Raw genomic sequence first — 22832 nt, 5'->3', positions numbered from 1 at the left:
TCTCGCTCATCAACAAGCCGTTTCCACTCTTAGTTCCGCCACTCGATGGTTTTTTGCACCATCTTGAATAAACTCAGGAGGCTGTGAAATTCCAAGCAGATCAGTAGCTTCTGAAATACGCAAATACCCGTCTGGCACCAACAACCATGCCACCGAGTCACCGAGAGCACATTTTCCCCCTATTCAGATGTTTGATGTGAACATTTCCTGAAGCCGTTGATGTATATCTGCATGATTTTATGTACTGTGCTGCTGCCACATGGTTGTCTGATTGGATAATTGCACAGCTGTGCAGCTGTACAGGTGTTTGTCTTAAAGTGGCCAGTGAGTGTATGTATAGTGATACTATAGGTTATAAATGCAGAATATGCACTAAGTTAGCCTTTCTGTTATTAAATACACGGACCTTGTGCCTACACTCATCATTTAGCTTTATTATTATTATTATTGTTATTATTATTATTATTATTATTATTATTATTATTATTGTTAGCGGAATGTAGTCCAGCTGTTGCCGTGCTAATCACATGACCCTGTCAGAATAATAACTTGACAACTCGGTGACTCCACAAAAAAAATTAAAGATAACACAGTACAAAACAGACCATAGACCAGCAAATATGTACGCTCAACTATTGCCAGGAATGAATGATTCATCAATAACCGAGTAACAGGACCAGCGTGGGAAAGGAGCCGTTTTATAACGGTGATGGATCGAATGTGATGAATAGCAATAACTAAGTGTCTATAACTATAGCTCGTGTATCTCCAATGATGGTCTTGTTTTCTTTATTTCTTTTCCTCTGTCATAGGGAACGCTGTTGCGACGGGCCACGCCGCACCCCGGAGAGCTGAGGAGCATGAAGAAGGTGGTGGAGAATCTCCACCACGGTCTGAACGCTGCCAAAGGCCTGGACTCCAACAAAAACGAGGTCAATAACACTGTGGACCAAGTGACTACATCAGTGTGACCGCTTTGTTTTCCTCCAAGATGACACAGTCCCCATCGTGTCTTCCCACAATGCACCTCATCCAGCCTTATCCCTGTGCTTTTTCTCCCTTGAATGTGACTCTCCTTTCTCTGTGCTGGGTCTGTTCTGTTCTCTCCTTCATCTCCTCAGATCCTGAATCAGGGAAAGACCACCATGATAGGTGTCTTCTTTTTTCTTTTTCTTGTTTATCTTCAGAGCAATAATCCATGGACTGCACAATTTCTTTTTTCTTTTTAAATTTTACAATCCAGCCCTTTTTTTTTTTTTTTTTTAAAGCTTTTTGATTTTTTCCAAACACATACCAAGTTAAAATAAGTAGGTGCACTACATTAAGTCTTATACTAATGCTGACAGAAGCTCCAGTTATATATTTACATTCTATTTTTAATTTTTTGTTTTTTAAACACTAGGTGGATGTTTCTTTTTTCTTTCTTTCTCATGAACATGAACTATAGCGCGGGACTGGGGGCGGAGAAACCAGCGTGAACTAAACTAATGAACCTAAACATGAAACATGACATGAACTATGACTATGAATTGAACCATGAAACTATAAACTGTGACTTTGGTTCTCTATCGTAAGGACACTCAACTAATCTACTACAACTCAATATTCCGCGCTGTGTGCTGGGAGGCGCGCGGTATATATACGAACATAATCAGCCTCGTAATGGCTGATGGCTGAGGGCGATTCAGACACACGTGAAACAACAACCAATGACAGAACGGGGAGGAGACATAACAGAAACATAACAAATGCACGTGTCGAAATGTCACGATTGTCAACAAGGGAAAAGCAGGTGCACCTGCTCGTGCACGCGCGCTCACATGCTCCACAGCGTGCTGCTTAAAGGGGAATTCATGACAGAACTTGGTCGGCCGTGTCGGTAGACTCGGGCTTGAGCAGAACTTGATCGGCCATATCAGTAGACTTGCCTGTGAGCAGAACTTGGTCGGCCATATCAGTAGACTTGGGTGTGAGCAGAACTTGGTCGGCCATATCAGTAGACTTGCCTGTGAGCAGAACTTGGTCGGCCGTGTCAGTAGACTTGGGCTTGAGCAGGGCTTGGTTGTCCTGGTTAACAGACACTTGGGACAGTAACTGGGCTTTGCAGTGGAAGAGCAGTAGAATGCTTCCTGGAGACCCAGTTTTTTGCAGGTAGGGCATTGTAGCTTGGTCTCCCTCCTGCAGCCCTCAGACATGCATGTCAGTGCCACCTCCTCCACATTGGCTGGAACCTGAAGCGGATCGGTGGAGGCTGACCTGTCAATCCACTCATAATAGAGCTTAAAGGGCAGGTCAGGCTGGGGCTGTCCATTGACTCTCCACCCCAGTAAATCCAGACCATGAAGCTGCCCTGGCTGCGTGAACTCCTCCATAAAAAGTTCTGCAAATTGAGTGACATCCTGGAGGGCAGAGGACTCTGCTCACCAGCTGCTTTGCCCAGTCACGGGCCGGTCCGCAAAACCTGGACACCAAGAACCCGATCCACTGTCTCTTAGTAGGCTTGGGATACGCCAGGCTGCAGAAATATTCCTGGCAGCTGAAGAGGAACTCCAGCGGGTAGCTGCTCAATCCCGCTGTCTCTGGCGGCAGTTCAACGGCGTACCGTTGAGGGAACTGCACGGACAAGAAATCTGAGGTCAGTAATCAGAACGTTTCCCGATAAGGTATTGTCCTGCTACTCCCATTGTAGCGTGATGTCTCCCTTGTCTTCCTGCTGCATCCATGTTACGGCAGAATATTCTGTCACATTTCGTGATGCAATGAAGATAAGGTAGGATGCAAGTGCAGTATGAACAGTTTTATTGAGAGACACACAGGCAGGTAAATCCAAACAGTAATCCACAAACATAATCCAGTAACATGCAAAGTTCAGAGGCCACGCCTCCTTCACTTTGACTGAGACACAGGACATGCCTCCTTCACTATGACTGAGACACAAAGGCCACACCTCCTTCACTGGGACTGTCTCATAAGCCACACCCCCTTCAATAGGAATGAGGGATGAACAGTGGTAAAGGAGACATATTTGATAATGTAAGTAGTAATAATCAGAACTCTGTGTGTGTGTGTGTGTGTGTGTGTGTGTGTGTGTGTGTGTGTGTGTGTGTGTGTGTGCGCAGCCTGTGCTGTCTCTGCCTTGCTGTGTGAGGTGGCAGAATGTGGAGGAGGAGAGATGGAGTTTGATGTTGCACTTGGTCAAGAGAAGCTGACTGAAACAAGCCTACAGCTTACACACCTACTGCCAGCTGGGTATATACCGGTGAGTCAGACCGGTAGCTCCAAAAGTACTGGCACCCATCGTGCAAATGCGCACCACTTATTAAATCATGTCATGATCTTAAACATACGGGGATTCTGTATAAAACAATATTTTTCTTAAGGAGTGCTTTATTTCCTGCAAACGTATTGGCTCTACTACAGATAACATTAATCACCGCCTCCCCCACCACCAACAAATCAGGCCCAAAGCATCACTTTACAGATTTCACAATGGCTATCAGGTGCTTTTCCTTATATACAGTCCCCTTTCTTGATGATTTTCAAGGCTGAAAAGTTTAAACGGCCCACGTTGTACTCAATGCTGTTTTAAACTGCTAATATAGAGTTCCTTCTGAAACTATTAGAACAGACGATTCATTTGTTTGTGCTATACACCAAAAACATTTGGGTTTGAGATCAAACAATGAGATATGAGATGAAAGTTCAACTTTTATTTCCTGGAAAAAGGAAATGTATAGGAACAGACAAGTCTTGAAGTAAGTTAAAATAAATAACACTTAATATTTGATGCGCATCCCTTGCTTGCAGTAACTGCATCAAGTGGTATGGCCTGTGTTTCTGCTCTCAAAGTGTCTGAGACCTTCACCCCTACCCTGTGGAGGTTGTTGTTGATGTCACTAACTGTTGTTTTGTCGGGTTCCTTCATAGCTCTCACAATGTTTCTGTCATCAGCTGCTGTTGTCGTCCTTGGCCGATCCATTCGGTGTCTGCTGCTCAGTACACCAGTGCTTTCTTTCTTTTTCAGGATATTCCATATTGTTCTAGTGGCTATGCTCCAATGTTTGAACAATGCCTCTGATTCTTTTTCCCGCTTTTCCCAGCTTCAAAATGACTTGCTTTTCTCCCATAGACAGCTCTCTGATCTTCATGTTGGCTTATCCTTTTTAACAACAGATGCAGTCTTCACAGGTGAAACTGAAGGCTAAAACCAAAACTAAGAGTAGATGTTCAGCGCTATTTATTGTTTAAACAGTCAATCTAACAGGACACACCTGGGTAACAAGAAACACTTTTCAGTCACATGTTCCAATATTTTTACTCGCCTACAAATTGGCTGGTGTGATACAAAACGTGCTATGTTCTATGTCGGTTATCACCTCTACATGTAAATACCAGGAAATAAAAGCTGAAACTCTCGTCTCATATTCATCTTTTGATCTCAAACTCAAATGTCTTCAGTCTACAGCAAAAGAAAAAGAATTGGTCTTGTCGTTCCAGTAGTTTCAGAGGGGACTGTATCTTTCTGTCCATATAAAAGTTGTTCGTTAATAAGAATCTTTCTCGTTCGAGCAATGGTAACAGTTCCTGTAGTTGTTGTGGCTGAAGTTTTCCCTGCTTCAGAAGTGGTGCTGTGATGGATGGATGATGTTTGTGTGTGTGTGGAAGATTTATATAAATATCTACACAACGCAGTGCAGAGTGCCCTAGAAAAAATGTTGACTAAATTCTTAGTGTATACTGACGACTGAGTGTTCTTCAGACTGTTTTCCTCATTATTTAAGTGCATTTCCTAAGTATTCACCCCCCTTTCAACTTCTGACACCTATTGTGGATAAAAATGACATGAAATAAACATAAGGGAGACCTAGTATCCAGTAAAGGGGAGAAGAAGAAAAGACGGGCACCAAGACACACAGAAGCGGTGTGAGGCGGATATTGACTGATATTGAATATTGAATTGGATTCACACTTTACTTAGATCTTTAAGAGTAATACACTATGGTTTATTAGTCAAAAAGTCAAAAAGAAGTGTACGAGCTGAGGAGTGATAACACACACACACACACACACACACACACACACACACACACTCGTACAGTCAAGGGCGGGCAAGTAGACATAACACACACACACACACACACACTCTCTCTCACACATACTACAATAACTTTATAAGAATAATAAAAAGGAATATTAAGATATTATAAGGGTAATATCTTATTATATATATATATATATACTCTATAAAAAACAGAATAATAGGATATGTAGGACAGTAGAAGGATAATATAATGATATTATGAAGTAGGAAGTACAGTAAACCGGATTTCAAGCAGTATAACTATATATAAAATAGAGATATAGAGCAAATATGAAAATAAATTATAAACTAGAAATGCAGGCTCGCAAGGAAGGCCTTAATGTTAAGAGAGAACCATGAGGAGCCATTTATAAGGGTGGCTGAGTCAAGCTGCCCCCCCCCCCCCCCCCCCGTGAGATAATAGTAAGACCAAGGTCCCTCTAGATTGTTTTCTCTCTCCACTTTTTGATTCTACGGGTTATTCAAATCCCTTGGTTTCGATTCTCTGGGTTACTGAAATCCCTTAGTTTTGAGTCTCTGGGTTATTGAAATCCCGTGGATTTGACTTTCTGGGTTATTAGAAATCCATGGGTTTTGATTCTATGTGTAATTTGAAAACCCCTGGTTTGGATTCTATGTGTAAGTGGAATAGGCCTTTTCTGGAACATAAGAGTAAGGTAGATGAGCTCTTTTTTAACCCTATTGGTAGTGAGATCATACTCTTCTTGAAACATATGGGTTATTGACTGTGTAAGTTCAGTATAAATACTGGAGCTCAAGCTCAGGGTATCAGATCACTTCTGAGAATTCTCATCGGTGTGGATCTCGTGTGGTGGAATGGAACAATAAAGCTGGACCCTTGCTTCTTCTCACTCACGGCTGGTGTTTTTTTTTCTATCTCCAACTGGGTTCAGAGGTAGATGTGAGTATTGGCTTCTAAGTTGAATTTTAAGTGTTTTTGGGTAATAGGCTAAATTTGAGCCAACACACCCCATCCCCTAACCCCACCCCACACACACACACACATACACATTTTGTAGTGTTACCACCACCATGCTTCACAATGGGGATGTTGTCCTCAGGGTATTGGGTTTCTGCCAAATGGCAGACTCAGTCTCAGATAAGCTTTCCTCACACGTTTTCAGAGTCTCCGACATGTCTTCAAGTAAACTTCACACAGGATATCGTACAAGTGTGCCATAAATATGTTTATCCTGTGAACAGCTTCTTCCACGGTTCCATTTGCGATCGCAGAAACGAAAGCAGAATCGAGCAAACGCCGCAATATTCGGAACAGCTTGCAACGTTTTAAACTTACCGCCGATTTTCTGCAGATCTGGGCCAAGATTTCCTCTTCGATTCATGTCCGTCAACATGAGTAACAGCTAAAAGGTCTCGTTTACCAACAAACATCACCGCGGAAGAACGCGCAAAACAATTTTGTGTGAAAAACAACGTAAATTTGAAAAAAGCCACAGAAAAATCGAGCATTTTGGGCCGCAATAATCACAATATAAATAAATAAATGTATATAATGTATATAAATAATTATAAAAACCCTCCGAAATCCTGTACAGACTGGATTACAGTGTGTTTCTCTTGTACCAGGTGCTGATGGAGGACCGGCAGAGCGAGGCGGTGTACCTAGAGATCAGTCCTCTTTTCCTCCAGGCCGAGAACAAACACAAACTCTTCCAGTTCGTCTCGCAGTTCCTCTAAGGCTGACGCAGGAGAAACACACGTCTACACCGCTCTAGGTTTAGTTACAAAATATCAGTGTTTCTGGTAATTCGCTTGGAGCAAGATGTGTTCTTGAACATGGACCTTTAAAAACTGCATTTGGTTTCTCTCTTTCTTATGAATGTAGTTAGGAAATGTTTGTTGTGGTTTTCAGTTTTGCACTGAAGCTATGAGCTTAATGTGCTGTAGCTAACAAGTGAAGCTTATATCTAGCGGTTTAGCATCATGAAACCTAAAGCATTATGCCTTTACTACTAGCAGCTAAAAATTCTTTATTTGTATAGATAGATTTCTAAACCAGTGTGTGATGATTTAAGCGTTCACTTTCCACACTGTTGACAGTTTAGAGCCTTGTAGCTCTAGTGCAAACTGAAGACTGAGCTCTGAGCTACATGTTGTGTGTTAAGTGTGTTAATGTCATTCGATATAATGCTGATGGTAGGCTTTGAGTGAGAATATTGGTAGGATTTTGAGTTGATCAGAGCTGTTAACCAATAAGAGAGCAGGATATTGGTCATTGTATTCAGTTTAATTAGTGAGTGTTTGACAATGTTGTATTGTTAGGAAGTTAACGAGTTCTTCTCTGGTTTCTGTTTGATGAAAATTGTTGCTTTATAACGTTGCTTTGTTTGATTTGGAGAGACGAATACAGATTTTGTTCTGCACCGTCACTCAATCCGGATCTTTCTTTTACCACGTTCTCATACATGATGCTGTTAACGATGAGTGACGGAGCTTATGAACCACTGACCCTCCAATCAGCCCCTGATTATCCACTGGTAATGCCGCCAGCCCTCTTGGGACACCGTAGCAATCCCATAACCCCCTCTTTCACCCCACACAAGTACATATATAGACAGACTCCTTCCACATGCAGCACGGCGAGAGGGATGCTGACGGACAGGGCTGATTACTATAGTGCACCAGGTGCTGAGTAAGATCTCGAGACACACATACAGGTGAACTGCACAAGGACCTCCTGCACACTCACGGAGAAGGCGATCGATAATGTCGAGAGAGATTCGCAGGTTGGACAACCCACTAATACAGTAATAATAATCAACAGAGCTCTATCTCCTGGAAGATCACAGCACCTGCACTCTGGACCAATCATTTCTAGTGCACACAAATCTGATTGGGATTTCAGAAACGTCTAGACATTAAAGCATTTCAACGGTGAAAGGGATTTATTTTTATTTTTTCCATCTCCGTAGCTCAGATAAAAGTCAGCCAACCATGCAGGAGTCACACCACTGTGTTTCGGATGAACCCGATCTCCTCGATCTGACACTCCACGATGTGTCCTTTCTGTATTCCTTCTGAATTATAAAGAATCCCCCCCCGTAAGTAGCTGTCTGATGGGTCATGTTTTAGAAGCAGTACAAAGAACTAATCAAATTTAGTACTCAGGTGTAGTCATGAGGTTTGTTTTGATGGAACATTTCGTTCAAAAGCTAACTAATTAGAATTTTATGCAAAACATTCCTTTTTTTGTTGGCAGGGGGGGGGGGGGGGGGGTTGCGAGTTTAAAAGAAATTAGCACTAAGGTGTGTTCAGTTGTTGGTTATAAAAGAAACACTTCAGCCGGCAAGATGCGTTTGCGATCTAAACTTGGACCCAAATTAATTCGAAACATAAGCACATGATTATGATTAACACATCAGTGTATACACCAACACACTGTAAACACTCGTGCAACACTGCAAGGCCACAGACCTTAAAATAAAAATATTTTCGATGTGGTGCGTTAACGATAACGCCTAATCAGAAAGCTTTCTGACTTCATATTAATTTTGAAGAACGCTGTACTTTGTGTTTCCTCTCTCCAAAAGTAATCTCAAAGGATACGTCTGTACAGATGTTCCTGCCTCAGTAGGAGATAACTCCAGAGCTGTTTTCAGACTCATTTCTCTAATCGCTTAGTTCTGCACGGTCATCAAACACCAGACGTGATGAATGACTTTCTAAACCAGTCATCACCAAGGGCACCTCTTAACGTTTCTGAGGATTTCGGCTCACCAAAACTTATTGCGCCCCTGTCTTTTATGTTTATTTACTCAAGGGGATTAAATGAGCCACGGTGTTTCTCCATCACCATGACCAGGTCATATTAGTCTTATAGAGATTCACAAAATTGGAAAACGGAGAACAAGCCTACGCAGTGTAAGAAACTGGAAACTGAGCTCACCTTTAGAAAGATGGGTGGCTTTCTGAACACGCCCACTCCTGGAGGCGTGCCTGTTAGAAACACTTTGCCTGGGTACAGAGTCACAAACCTGCCTTCAAGACAAATGAACAAAGCTGTACAGAAGACACTAGGGATGCAGTAACAATACACCAATGTCTCAGTGCTCACTGATCTGAACTGCTCCCACGTGCAACAGTTTCTCTGCACGGTCACATTACTGCTTAATGTGCTGCACGATTCACTGAGCACAGTATCAGACCTATACCAGTACTGGTATCAATGCATCCCTAGAAGAGTCTGAACATTGAATCTGAACACTGCTGTAAGATCAGGTCAGTGAAATATGTTCACCACCATGCGCTGGATACTTACTGCGAGACCCACACCACCAGCTTCTCCGTCTTAAAGATCAGCTGACTGGTGTTGCTGTCCTGAACTACATCACCGTTTACCAGGCACCGGATCCCCAGATTGTGGACGTCTGATTTAAAAACAGCACATTACAGCTCTGACTCACAGCCTCAGGGTTTTTTTACGTTCACAACAATTTTTAGTTCAGGTTTCCATCTCACCGGCCCCCCACCTACCCTTCAGTGCTTCTGTGGTAACAAGAGCAGGCTCTAGTGGACAGAATGTGTCGAATGTTTTTCCCAGCAGCCACTGCTTGCCGTTCTTCATCTGCCAAACACGAGCGCTGATCTCACTGGCTACGGTGAAGCCGGCAACGTGACCGCGAGCGTCCTCCTCCTGAGAATAACAGGCATGAGCGTAAGACGCCTCTTTTTTATAGGAATGAATTTCTAATTTGGCATGATTTTGCTCCTCACACCAAACGTAGCCAAGATAAGTTTCATGTCTGCGGTTTGCTTCATTAGTTTTTGCACTGGAGCTGTGACAATAATGTAGCTAACAGATGGAACAAATAGGAAGTCTTTCTCATGCACATTTTAACAGCTAATATCGATCTTTAGACAACAGGACAATGTTTTATCATGTTTGAGTCATTTAGTTGTTAGTTATAGACTAAATTTAGTCAGCTGAACCTGATCTAAACCTTAAAGACTGAAAGCTGTTTTGGATATCAGCCAAAAGATTACATATAAGTGAGTCCATGAAGTCTGCCCCACCTCTATGCCCTTCTCTCCCAGCTCCAAGAACTCTCTCATGGTGGCACGGTCTGATCCAACACCCTCAGGTCGACGACACCTTTCGTGCTCTCCACACCGACCTTCACACTTCCCTCAGCTCCCTTTCCGGTTCAATCCAGGCATTGGCCAGGAATCAAACCTGGGTCAACTGCTTGGAAGGCAGCTATGCTCACCACTATACCACCAATGCCATGCTGGGCAATTCAACTCTGGAAAACAAAAGTTTAAGTATGTGCGTTTCTCATCAGCAGACCATAGGCAACAGCCAAAGATCTGCACTCATGGTTTCTGTAGTGTAGTGGCTATCACATTTGCTTCACATGCAAAAGGTCCCTGGTTTGAGACTGGGCAGAAACAAGCTGGAAGTTTTGAACTTTGCTTTAATAATTGACCGGTCATCATCACGGTAGGATCAGGTCCTCTAGGAACAGCCAGAAAGCGAGACCTTGAACAGAGCAGATTTCCTTCTTCTGGGCTTTTGTAGCAAAGCAGATAACATTTGCTGACAAAATGAAAGGGAGTCTCTGGTTTTCCACAGAAAGTGGAGGCCTGGCTCTTTCGTTGCTCAATAAGACTCTGAACGTGACTGGAAAATTTTCCATAAAGTACTGGTCGCCAAGTTCACCTATCAACAAGAGGTCTAGGCCTGAAAAAGGCTGGGAGCGGTTTCCCTTCCATTGAGCTTTTGTAGCAAGGCAGATAACAGCTGCTTGTAAAATCACAGGCAGTCTCTTCTTTTCCACTGAATGTGGGAGCCTGGCTCTTTCATTCATCAAGAAGACAAGAGTAATGATGCACTTGACTCGAGGTTGCAGCTTGTAATTTCCCACCTCCAAGCAGGAAAACGCAAAGAAAACGCACCCTCAACTTGAAATTGCCATTCGTCAACAGTGGGAAGTCTCCTCATCTACCAGTTCCTTCCCTGTTCATCGAGTGACGTCGAGTCAGCATGACAGATTCTGAACTAACAAAGTGGCACTTACCTTAGTGGTTATTTGCTTTAGATCAGGGTTGTCCAGTCTTATCCAGAATGGGCCAGTGTGGTTGCAGGTTTTCATTCTAACCAAGAAGAAGCCACACTTTAGTCTATTGAAAGCCAAGATCAGCAGATCAAACAATTGGAATCAGGTGTGGCTCCTGCTAGATTGGAACGAAAACCTGAAGATTGGACAACGCTGCTTAAGACCAATCAGCATATAGACATCTTTGCTTATTAAATATAAAACACTAACTATATAGATGGCTGATTGTGGAAAATGTACACCTCTCATCACAGTTTGCATGCTAGCTTGTCGCTAACAGAAGACAGACACGGAGAGACGGCATTTTCTTACATTTTCGCCCCTGTTCACGGGTCAAACGTGCCCTGGTGGATAATGATGTGTTTACAAACAGCAAAGAACCACTAACAACACAAGTGGGAAGCAGAAACAGTTCTAGGAGGCCTGCAGAGAATCCTATGGCACATTCTGTTGACTAATTTATTTTCAGGTAGGTGATCCCTTCCTTCTGTGCCAACTACCATAAAGTACCTCAAGTAGCTACCGGTTTCAATCCGTGCATTGGCCGGGAATCAAACCCAGATCTACTGCTTGGAAGGCAGCTTTTTTTTTTTTTTTGATTGATTGGGTCCCCTTCAAACCTGTATCCAATCTTTATCCCAAAAGAGGATGTTGTGCAGAGATCATGAAAACACTTATCCAAATAAAAAGCTTACAGCACCTAGTATCCCCATTCAGTCTCCCAAGCAAGTACTAACCAGGCCCAACTTTGCTTTGCTTCCGAGGTCAGATGAGATCGGGCTTTGTCAGAGTGGTATGGCCGTAAGCAATAGCTGCCACGAAATGGGGCCTATTTAAATAGTGTAAGCAAACATCTGACTGACTGACTGACTGACTGACTGATTGATTGGGTCCCCTTCAAACCTTACTGTGATTTCAGCTGTGTGGCAACAGTTCAGGGAAGATGCACATGTGGGTGTTATGGTCAGGCGTCCATATACTTTTGGTTACATAGTGTATTATGTTTATGCTGTAATGAAGATTCAGTGAACTGCAGGCTGGTGACTGATTTCAGCACCAAGGACAGCACCAACTGAGGCCTGAGTCACTATGAGAGCCTGAGAGAAACAAGTCTCTCTCTCTCTATTTCTTTATCTCTTTCTGTCTGTCTTTCTGACTGTCTTTCCATCTCTCTTGATCGGTCTCTGTCTCACTCTCTCAGTGTATGTGTGTCTCACTGTCATCTCTATCTCTGTCTCTCACTTTCTGTCTGTCTGTCTGTCTGTCTGTCATTCTCTCTCACTTTCTGTCTGTCTGTTTTTCTCCCTCTCTCTTTCTGTCTGACTGCCTTTCTGTCTCTATTGATCTGTTTCTGTCTTTCTTTCTTTCTCTCTCTTGCTCACTTTCTCTGTGCAAGTATGTCTGACTGTATTTGTCTCTGTCTCTTTCTCTCACTTTCTTTCTGTCTGTCATGAATGAATGAATGCCTTTTATTGTCACTATACACATGTATAATGAAATTAAGAGCCTCTCCTTTTTTGTTCCGTGCCAACATGTACATAAAATAAACAAGAAGAATAAACAAGATAAATAAGATAAATAAACAAGATAAATAAACAGATAAATAAACAAGATAAATAAACAAGATATTGGGGTGGATGGGGGAGGTACTATGAAATGCACAGTTTTGAGACATCCTGTAACGTCTCCCTGAGGGCAACAGATTGAACAGATCAAAGCCAGGGTGAGAACTGTCCTTAATGATAGTTTTTCCTCTGCTGAGGCAACGGGAAGTGTAAATATCCATCAGGGAGGGGAGAGGGCAGCCAATGATCTTCTGTGCTGCTCTTACTACTCTCTGATGCCTCTCCATGTCTGCCGCTGTGCAGCTACCGTACCACACCGTGATACAGTATGTCAGCAGGCTCTCGACGGACGAGCGGTAGAAGATCAGCAGCAGATTGGTGTCCAGATTGTACTTCCTGAGAACCCTCAGGAAGTGTAGCCGCGTTTGAGCCTTCTTGATAACCGCTGTGATGTTGTCCGTCCAGGAGATGTCTGCAGAGATTAGGACACCAAGAAACCGGACGGTGTGGACCCTCTCCACACACTCACCATTAATGAAGAGGGGGGCCAGCTCAGTGTTGTGCTTCCTGAAGTCTACAATGAGTTCCTTGGTTTTCTTGGTGTTTGGAGTTAGATTGTTCTTTGAACACCAGGCTGCCAAGTTTAGGACGTCCTCTCTGTAGGCTACCTCCTCTCCTTTTGAGATGAGTCCGACCACTGTGGTGTCGTCAGCAAACTTGATGATAAGATTGTTGTTGTGGACTGGACTACAGTCGTATGTGTAGAGACAGTACAGGAGGGGGCTCAGCACACAGCCCTGTGGAGAACCTGTGCTCAACGTGCGAGTGGAGGAGAGGTGGGGCCCGAGTCTCACTGTCTGAGACCGGTTGGTGAGAAAGTCCTTTATCCAGGCACACGTGAGGCGGGGGAGGCCAAGAGTGACCAATTTGGTGATGAGAATGTCCGGAATTATTGTATTAAAAGCCGAACTGTAATCCACAAAAAGCAGCCGGACGTAGCTCTGTTGCTGCTCTAGATGGCTCTACACGTAGTGGACAGCTACGGCGATAGCATCCTCGTCCCCAATATCCATAAGGTTCTGACTTGTATAGCGAATGTTCGTAGAACCGATAATGCACAAACAAGTAATAAAGAAATAATACAAAAACAACAAAAAAGAGCACTGAAAAGGAGAGCCGTGAGCCGCTGCAACTGTGTGCGCCGCCATCTTGCCTTCGCCATCTGTCTTTCTGTCTCTCTCTCGCTTGCTGTCTGTCTGTCTGTCTTTCTGTCTCTCTTCATACACCTCTCTCTCTCTCTCTCTCTCTCTCTCTCTCTCTCTCTCTCTCTCTCTCTCTCTCTCTCTGTGTATGTGTCTCACTGTCTTTGTCTCTGTCTTTGTCTCTCACTTTCTGTGTCTGTCTGTCTGTCTCTCTCTCTTTCTCTCTGTCACGCTCACCTTTACTCTGTCAGTCTGTCTCTATCTCTGTCTCTCGCACTGTGTATCTCTATTTATCTCTATCCATATCTCTGCCCATCTCTGTCTCTGTCTGTCTCTCCTCTTTTTCTGCATCACCCTCTCTTTCATTTTCTGTCTCTCTCTCTCTGTGTGCGTGTGTGTGTGTGTGTGTGTGTGTGTGTGTGTGTGTGTGTTCACTCTGTGTGCCAGATTTCCACTGTAACTCGATCAGCAGCTCCACTGCCGTCTCTCAGATCCAGTTACTGCACCCCATGGCCAGGTCCAGAAACTTGCAGAATCTTGTGTGTTTTTGAGAGAGAGAGAGAGAGAGATACTCAGTCATCTCGGTTATATTGAAACAGAGTGTGTGTGTGTGTGTGTGTGTGCGTGTGTGTGTGTGTATATGTGTGTGTGTGTGTGTGTGTGTGTGTGTGTGTGTGTGTGTGTGTGTGTGTTTGTAAGAGGAAGGCGAAGCTTATTGTTTATTGTCGGGAGGTGAGAGAGGACTATGAGAGAGCTGACTCTCCAGTACTGCTCCATATGTCTGTGGGAGAAGGTAAGAAAGACATAGATAGGTTTATGGAGAGAGAGAGAGAGAGAGAGAGAGTGAGAGAGAGAGAGAATTGTATATGCATTCTGCATCAAACAGTATTGAGTGTGTTTTTGTCGTATTAGTGTTAAGAGAGAGAGAATATAAACGCTGCTGAAGGAACAACTGGTTTTTCCATAAGTGATGTTTCACAGCATTAATGTAATTATAAATGGATATAAAGTACATTCATTAAAAAATAACTCGCCTGATGTCACTGATATTTATCCAGATAACAAAATAGTGTTATTTTGTTCTAAACTGTTCAGCATGTACATGAACACATATTTGAGTTAAAAATATGATGGATAAATATGTGAAAAAGCGATTTGTGAGAGTGTGTGTGTGTGTGTGTGTGAGTGTGTGTGTGTGTGTGTGTGTGTGTGTGTGTGTGTGTGTGAGTGTGTGTGTGTGTGTGTGTGTGTGTGTGTGTGAGTGTGTGTGTGTGTGTGTGTGTGTGTGTGTGTGTGTGTGTGTGTGTGTGTGTGTGTATGGACACTATTCATAAGTAGTTAATGAAAATGGCATCTTGTAAAACCATTTTGTTTAAACATGTCTGTCTCTCTGGGGAAAATGAGGAGCTTTTATTGTTTTTATTCACTTCCTGCTTCTTATATAGTGCAACTGTTTATTTTTCCAGGGCTGGGCCTCGCTTCATACCTGATACCTGATTCCCATCCGGTGCTGTTTTTTCAGAAGCTGCTGCTGTGAGGACACGCTCACGCACGGTTTCCTCTTTTAGCTAGCACTAAGCTAATGTTCAGTTCATTAACGTTAAAGTCATTAACATTCATGTCAAATCTGTCAGGGTCTTCTCTCGTTGGTTTCGGTTACTTTGGGCTTGCTCTGTCTCTTCACCATTTTCCTACTCGTTTTGTAGGAATGATAGAAAGTGACATTTTCATTCCTGGGGTCTCGTTTCTGAACCGTATCCATGTAGAGAACGTGCAGCAGGATTGCTGCATCATTGTCAGTGACGTTCATAGATAGTTCGTAGACCTTTGGACACACCCCGTGTGGTGTGTAACGAGCAGTACGAAGAGCCCGTTGCTTGGTGTTTTAATGGGAGGTTGTTTAGCGTATACGGTGATTTGGAAGGCGTTTTTTATGCAAATGAGTGTCTCTGTGTACAAGCGCATCAGTTTAATGCGTGGGATTTATCAGTGGGCGTGGTGTTCAGCTCCTCCTACACATGTGTGATAAAATCCATTTGCTTGGAGGGTCTTTTGCATAAATTTACAACTTTGATTGCACGCTTTGATAAACCTGGATTTGTTCTTGGATACAAGAATGAATCCAAACCTCTCGTCTATTATGACAAATGAGTTTTTATGGTTATTTTTGTCATTTGTACTGTTAAAAATGTCATGGACCTATACATACAGAGAGGTTTCAGTGAAGTAGGTGTATCCTCTCTGTCTGTCTCAGTGAAGTGGGTGTGGCATCTCTGTCTGTCTCAGTGAAGTGGGTGTGGCCTCTCTGTCTGTCTCAGTGAAGTTGGTATGGCATCTCTGTCTGTCTCAGTGATGTAGGTGTGGCATCTCTGTCTGTCTCAGTGAAGTTGGTGTGGCATCTCTGTCTGTCTCAGTGAAGTTGGTGTGGCATCTCTGTCTGTCTCAGTGAAGTTGGTGTGGCATCTCTGTCTGTCTCAGTGAAGTTGGTGTGGCATCTCTGTCTGTCTCAGTGAAGTTGGTGTGGTCAGTTGCAGGAAAATAAAACTGTACTGCCACACTCTCTCTCTCTCTCTCTCTCTCTCTCTCTCTCTCTCTCTCTCTCTCTCTCTCGCTCTCCTTCTCTCTGTCTCTGATTGATGGCATTGATTGTATAGTTACATCAGGCGATGCTCTCTTTAAATAAACTGGATAAAATAGTGGAAGTCGTGTGGTCAAATGTATAATGAATGAAAAATTGCAGCCACACCAGTGTCTCTTACTATATATACACTGTATGAGAGATGTAGCATGTTCATGTGAATCTGGCACCATACTACTGCAGTGCTTTGTGTGTGTGTGTGTGCGTGTGTGTGTGCGTGTGTGTGTGTGTGTAGGTGTGTGTGTGTGTGTGTGTGTGTGTGTGTGTGTGTGTGTATGTGTGTGTGGGTGGGTGTTTTTGAGCTATTGAAAATATCGAAAGCCAGTGTGTTAAATTTAGGATGTTGTCGGTAGTGAAGGAGGCGTGGCCTCTGTCTCTGTCCATCTCAGTGAAGGAGGTGTGGCCTCTGTCTCTGTCCATCTCAGTGAAGGAGGTGTGGCCTCTGTCTCTGTCCATCTCAGTGAAGGAGGTGTGGCCTCTGTGTCTGTCCATCTCAGTGAAGGAGGTGTGGCCTCTGTGTCTGTCCATCTCAGTGAAGGAGGTGTGGCCTCTGTGTCTGTCCATCTCAGTGAAGGAGGTGTGGCCTCTCTCGCTCTCTGTTTCAATTTCATTAAATTGAATGTAATTCGGAGTGATTTATTGGTGTGACACAGCACAGTGTGCATTTGGTAAAACTTGAATTGAGTAAGTAAGTGATAACAGTAAAAATAAAAAGACAGACAGACAGACCTATTGGTTTGTGCTCTTTTATTAATAAATTAGCATAACCCAATTTTTTATTGTTATTCCACTGAATTTCACTTCACACACACACACTTGTGTGAGTGTATGTGTGTGTGTGTGTGTGTGTGTATGAGTGTGTGTCTGTGTGTGTGAGTGTGTGAGTGTGTGTGTGTGTGTCTGTGTGTGTCTGTGTGTGTGAATCTCTGAGTGTGAGTGTGTGTCTGTGTGTGAGTGTGTGTGTATGTGAGAGTGTGTGTCTGTGTGTATGTGTGAGAGAGAGAAGATAGTTTGTATATATTGTAACCGTAGTTTTGACAGGTATAGGTCAAAGGTCAAAAAGATACACATTCTAACTCTCTATATCTAGATCAAAGGTCATGATCATAAAAATATGAATAGTTATGTTAAATCTGGATCACATCCATTCGTGACCATATATGGTGCTGCCATGTGTGTTTTTCCGCCCCACACGTTGCGCACACCTGGTACATCTTTTCACATAGAATATGAAACTCTCTGTGGTAGGACATAAAAATATATATAGTTTTGTTAAATCTGGTTCACATCCAAATCGTGACCATACCTGGTACGACCATTTGTTCCCCCCACCTCACCCCACCCCACCCCACCCCACTCCACACACACACAGACAGACACAAATTGCATAGTCATGTTTTCTCACACTCTGTGGTAGGTCATCGACCATGTGTCGTCCCCCCCCCCCCCCCCCCCCCCCCCACACACACACACACACAGACAAAAGTTGCATAGTCATGTTTTTCCTCTTCACATAGAATATGAAGCTCTCTGTGGTAGGTCATAAGAATATATATAGTTTTGTTAAATCTGGTTCACATCCAAATCGTGACCATACCTGGTACGGCCATGTGTATCCCACATCCAAACAAAAATATGACGCACACAAACGCACTTTATTTTCACATTATTTAAAAGGAATTTAAGTGTTATGTACTAAATTACCATAATTATGAGCACAAGTTGTTAAGTTGACAATCATTTTTAAAATTATGTTTCTCCATTTAGATTGTCTGCAGTAGAATGCAGTCTTTTAATCCAGGAAAAATGACTGCCTTTAAGTTTTATAACAATAGTAAGTAAAATCCAGCGTGATTTACATTACAAATCTCATACGTAACATCTCTGCAGGATTTATAGACGTTAAAGCACTGAATGAAATGAGCAATATAGACAAAAAATAAACACTCTGTGTCTACTACTTTTATCTCTCATAGAACTATCCACAGTCCAAAGGCTGTGGAGCTAGAAGGCTACGTGTGCGAATGACAAAAGATTTTAAAAAATAAAATAAAAAATGTATCAATACATGAAATTAGATTACACAATGTAGTTGAGGTTTACATGAATAAGCAGAAATGTAATCATGCTTATCTTTCCTATAGCACAAATGAAAAGCCCTCTCTAGATGAGCAGATTTGTCAAATGAAACTTTTTCCTTCTTTTCCACTGCTACGGTAAACTAAAGAGTGGATATTCAAATGACACTGCTAAATATGACTAGCATTAGCTACGTGTACTAGTGCAAAATAGTCCATCAAACGTATTAGCCGGTGTAGCCTATACACGAGTCCACTATCGGTCATATCGCAACTGAGAACATGCCCCAAATTCATTGCTTTAGTAGAATTTAATTGTAAGTGAAATGATAATCACATTGTAATGTCCTTAGTATTTGTTCAGTCTACAGGTCCTCTAACACTCTGTTAAATGAATAAATGTAAATGTACTACAACGTAAATTTTGTTTTAAATCAATTAACGCAGAAATTACACACAATGTTAAGTTGATGTAATTATCAACATTATTATGTCAACACAACTCATCAAAATAATGTGTACAACTTTAAATATTTAATTAATTCAATAAATTAGAATTTTTATCTTGCAACCCCACATTAAATTTAGATTGTGGGGGTTTGTTTTGTATAGCTCCGCTGTTAGAAAATACACGATGGTTGAATGTGAACATAAATGAGCAGAATGTAAGCTTGTGAAATAAATTCAACTTTATTGATTGCACTTTTTGAGAAAATGACATGACTTTGAATAAAACTTTACTGAAATAAATACTCTAAAACATTGATATACCCGAAGAAATGTAAAAAAGAAAAAATAAATAAATAAAAAATACTTTTTACATACCTTCTAAATAGGTCCCTTTAGGAGGTAAACGTTTTAAAGACAGTGTTTTATAAGAAACGCGCGTATTACATGCCTTCTAAACCTAACCCTTTAGGATGTAAAATGCTGCTTAAAAGAATCGAGAGTTTTGTTTAAACTAGAAGACACATTTTCCGGGGAATGTCTTGTAGGCCTATACACAGTGTCCTACACATCTGAGGTGTGTGTGTGTGTATGTGGGTGTGGGGGGTGTGCGTGCGTGTGTGTGGGTGTGTTAGAGAGAGAGAGAGAGAGAGAGAGAGAGAGAGTCGAGTGTTTCCTGGGGGTTTGCTGACCAGACTGCTTACAGTGTGTTTATGTTAATGAATTAAGGTACGAGTCGTGTGTTTTAGGGTTTAAGTGAATCTTTGTTTCTGAAATTACTTCTGTGGTAAATATCAGTTTGTGTAACTAATCTATCAGAAAATACTAGACCTGGTGACTGAATGTGGTAGATGTATTAGAATTTTGGACATGTTATGCATGTGTAGCTCCCTATGTGTATGATCTATGTGTAATCCTTCTGTCAAGAAATGAGCAGACTGAGGTTTGTGAAATAATTGAACTGTTTATTGGCTACGTTGTTGAGAAAAACACTGTGATGTGTAAAACATTTCTACAGTCCTTCAAGGCTGTATGATGTCGTTGTTCTCTTTTACTGAAAGAAAGGTCAAAACCATCGGTGTTATTCATTGGTGAATACACAGCAATCTTCTAAGGGTATTAGGATTTCTCGGAGCAGACATAGTAACAGATAGTTGCAGAGTTTCTTCTGTGTTTTAACCACAACGTCTTAACCATTATTTTAACACTGAGACACACGACTCCCTTTAATTCGTTAACAAACACATTTGTAAGAATTCTGGTCAGCAAAACCCCCGAAAGAACACCTGTGTGTCTCTCTCTCACACCCACCCCCCGCACACCCACATGGTCATCAGAGGTCATAAATGTACTGCTGGGACACGGGATGTCAAAGCATAGACAAAGCTTATGTATTTAGCGACAGTTCTGTGTAAGTATCCTCGTTGGCGGACCATTTTCTGAAATCTTGTTTATAGTTTAAACAAAATGCACGACTCTTTTAAAACACCGTCTTTAAATGTTTTTCTGCCTCCTAACCCTTGAAGGACTGTAGAAATGTTTTACACATCACAGTGTTTTTCTCAACAACGTAGCCAATAAACAGTTCAATTATTTCACAAACCTCAGTCTGCTCATTTCTTGACAGAAGGATTACACATAGATCATACACATAGGGAGCTACACATGCATAACATGTCCAAAATTCTAATACATCTACCACATTCAGTCACCAGGTCTAGTATTTTCTGATAGATTAGTTACACAAACTGATATTTACCACAGAAGTAATTTCAGAAACAAAGATTCACTTAAACCCTAAAACACACGACTCGTACCTTAATTCATTAACATAAACACACTGTAAGCAGTCTGGTCAGCAAACCCCCAGGAAACACTCGACTCTCTCTCTCTCTCTCTCTCTCTCTCTCTCTCTAACACACCCACACACACGCACGCACACCCCCCACACCCACATACACACACACACACCTCAGATGTGTAGGACACTGTGTATAGGCCTACAAGACATTCCCCGGAAAATGTGTCTTCTAGTTTAAACAAAACTCTCGATTCTTTTAAGCAGCATTTTACATCCTAAAGGGTTAGGTTTAGAAGGCATGTAATACGCGCGTTTCTTATAAAACACCGTCTTTAAAACGTTTACCTCCTAAAGGGACCTATTTAGAAGGTATGTAAAAAGTATTTTTTATTTATTTATTTTTTCTTTTTTACATTTCTTCGGGTATATCAATGTTTTAGAGTATTTATTTCAGTAAAGTTTTATTCAAAGTCATGCCATTTTCTCAAAAAGTGCAATCAATAAAGTTGAATTTATTTCACAAGCTTACATTCTGCTCATTTATGTTCACATTCAACCATCGTGTATTTTCTAACAGCGGAGCTATACAAAACAAACCCCCACAATCTAAATTTAATGTGGGGTTGCAAGATAAAAATTCTAATTTATTGAATTAATTAAATATTTAAAGTTGTACACATTATTTTGATGAGTTATGTTGACATAATAATGTTGATAATTACATCAACTTAATATTGTGTGTAATTTCTGAATTAATTGATTTAAAACAAAATTTACGTTGTAGTACATTTACATTTATTCATTTAACAGAGTGTTAGAGGACCTGTAGACTGAACAAATACAAAGGACATTACAATGTGAGTATCATTTCACTTACCATTAAATTCTACTAAAGCAATGAATTTGGGGCATGTTCTCAGTTCCGATATGACCGATAGTGGACTCGTGTATAGGCTAAACCTGCTAATACATTTGATGGACTATTTTGCACTAGTACACGTAGCTAATGCTAGTCATATTTAGCAGTGTCATTTGAATATCCACTCTTTAGTTTACCGTAGCAGTGGAAAAGAAGGAAAAAGTTTCATTTGACAAATCTGTTCATCTAGAGAGGGCTTTTCAATTGTGCTATAGGAAAGATAAGCATGATTACATTTCTGCTTATTCATGTAAACCTCAACTACATTGTGTAATCTAATTTCATGTATTGATACATTTTTTATTTTATTTTTTAAAATCTTTTGTCATTCGCACACGTAGCCTTCGAGCTCCACAGCCTTTGGACTGTGGATAGTTCTATGAGAGATAAAAGTAGTAGACACAGAGTGTTTATTTTTTGTCTATATTGTTCATTTCATTCAGTGCTTTAACGTCTATAAATCCTGCAGAGATGTTACGTATGAGATTTGTAATGTAAATCACGCTGGATTTTACTTACTATTGTTATAAAACTTAAACGCAGTCATTTTTCCTGGATTAAAAGACTGCATTCTACTGCAGACAATCTAAATGGAGAAACGTAATTTTAAAAATGATTGTCAACTTAACAACTTGTGCTCATAATTATGGTAATTTAGTACATAACACTTAAATTCCTTTTAAATAATGTGAAAATAAAGTGCGTTTGTGTGCGTCATATTTTTGTTTGGATGTGTGATACACATGGCCGTACCATGTATGGTCACGATTTGGATGTGAACCAGATTTAACAAAACTATATATATTCTTATGACCTACCACAGAGAGCTTCATATTCTATGTGAAGAGGAAAAACATGACTATGCAACTTTTGTCTGTGTGGGGAGGGGTTGGGGAGGGGTTGGGGTGGGGGGGGGGCAAATGGTCGTACCAGGTATGGTCACGATTTGGATGTGAACCAGATTTAACAAAACTATATATATTTTTATGTCCTACCACAGAGAG

At 41.6% G+C, this 22832-nt stretch overlaps 1 protein-coding gene, 1 long non-coding RNA gene, 1 other non-coding gene and 1 pseudogene across 3 annotated transcripts; 1 reads left to right on the top strand and 3 right to left on the bottom strand.

Annotated features, from left to right (window-relative positions):
• The first annotated feature begins 510 nt into the window (after positions 1 to 510).
• On the top strand, positions 511 to 6886 carry LOC128630217 (uncharacterized). The gene is made up of 3 exons (XR_008394601.1): positions 511 to 932; positions 3120 to 3259; positions 6689 to 6886. It is a non-coding gene; the product is annotated as an uncharacterized LOC128630217 (long non-coding RNA).
• A 1179-nt stretch (positions 6887 to 8065) lies between these two features.
• LOC128629973 (fumarylacetoacetate hydrolase domain-containing protein 2-like) lies at positions 8066 to 10174 on the bottom strand. The gene is made up of 5 exons (XM_053678526.1): positions 10136 to 10174; positions 9596 to 9914; positions 9381 to 9489; positions 9009 to 9096; positions 8066 to 8128 (listed from the first exon to the last, which is right to left on the bottom strand). The coding sequence occupies exons 1-5, from the start codon at positions 10172 to 10174 to the stop codon at positions 8066 to 8068; spliced, it is 618 nt and encodes a 205-aa protein (XP_053534501.1).
• Positions 10175 to 10274: 100 nt separating this feature from the next.
• trnag-ucc (transfer RNA glycine (anticodon UCC)) lies at positions 10275 to 10346 on the bottom strand. Its single transcript has one exon. It is a non-coding gene; the product is annotated as a tRNA-Gly (tRNA).
• Positions 10347 to 11866: 1520 nt separating this feature from the next.
• On the bottom strand, positions 11867 to 11985 carry LOC128630230 (uncharacterized; annotated as a pseudogene).
• Positions 11986 to 22832: the final 10847 nt, after the last annotated feature.

This window comes from Ictalurus punctatus, unplaced genomic scaffold (assembly GCF_001660625.3).
Source record: "Ictalurus punctatus breed USDA103 unplaced genomic scaffold, Coco_2.0 Super-Scaffold_100046, whole genome shotgun sequence".
NCBI lineage: Eukaryota > Metazoa > Chordata > Actinopteri > Siluriformes > Ictaluridae > Ictalurus > Ictalurus punctatus.
The sequence above is the reverse complement of the archived record's forward strand: the minus strand, read 5'-3'. Positions and strand labels throughout refer to the sequence as shown.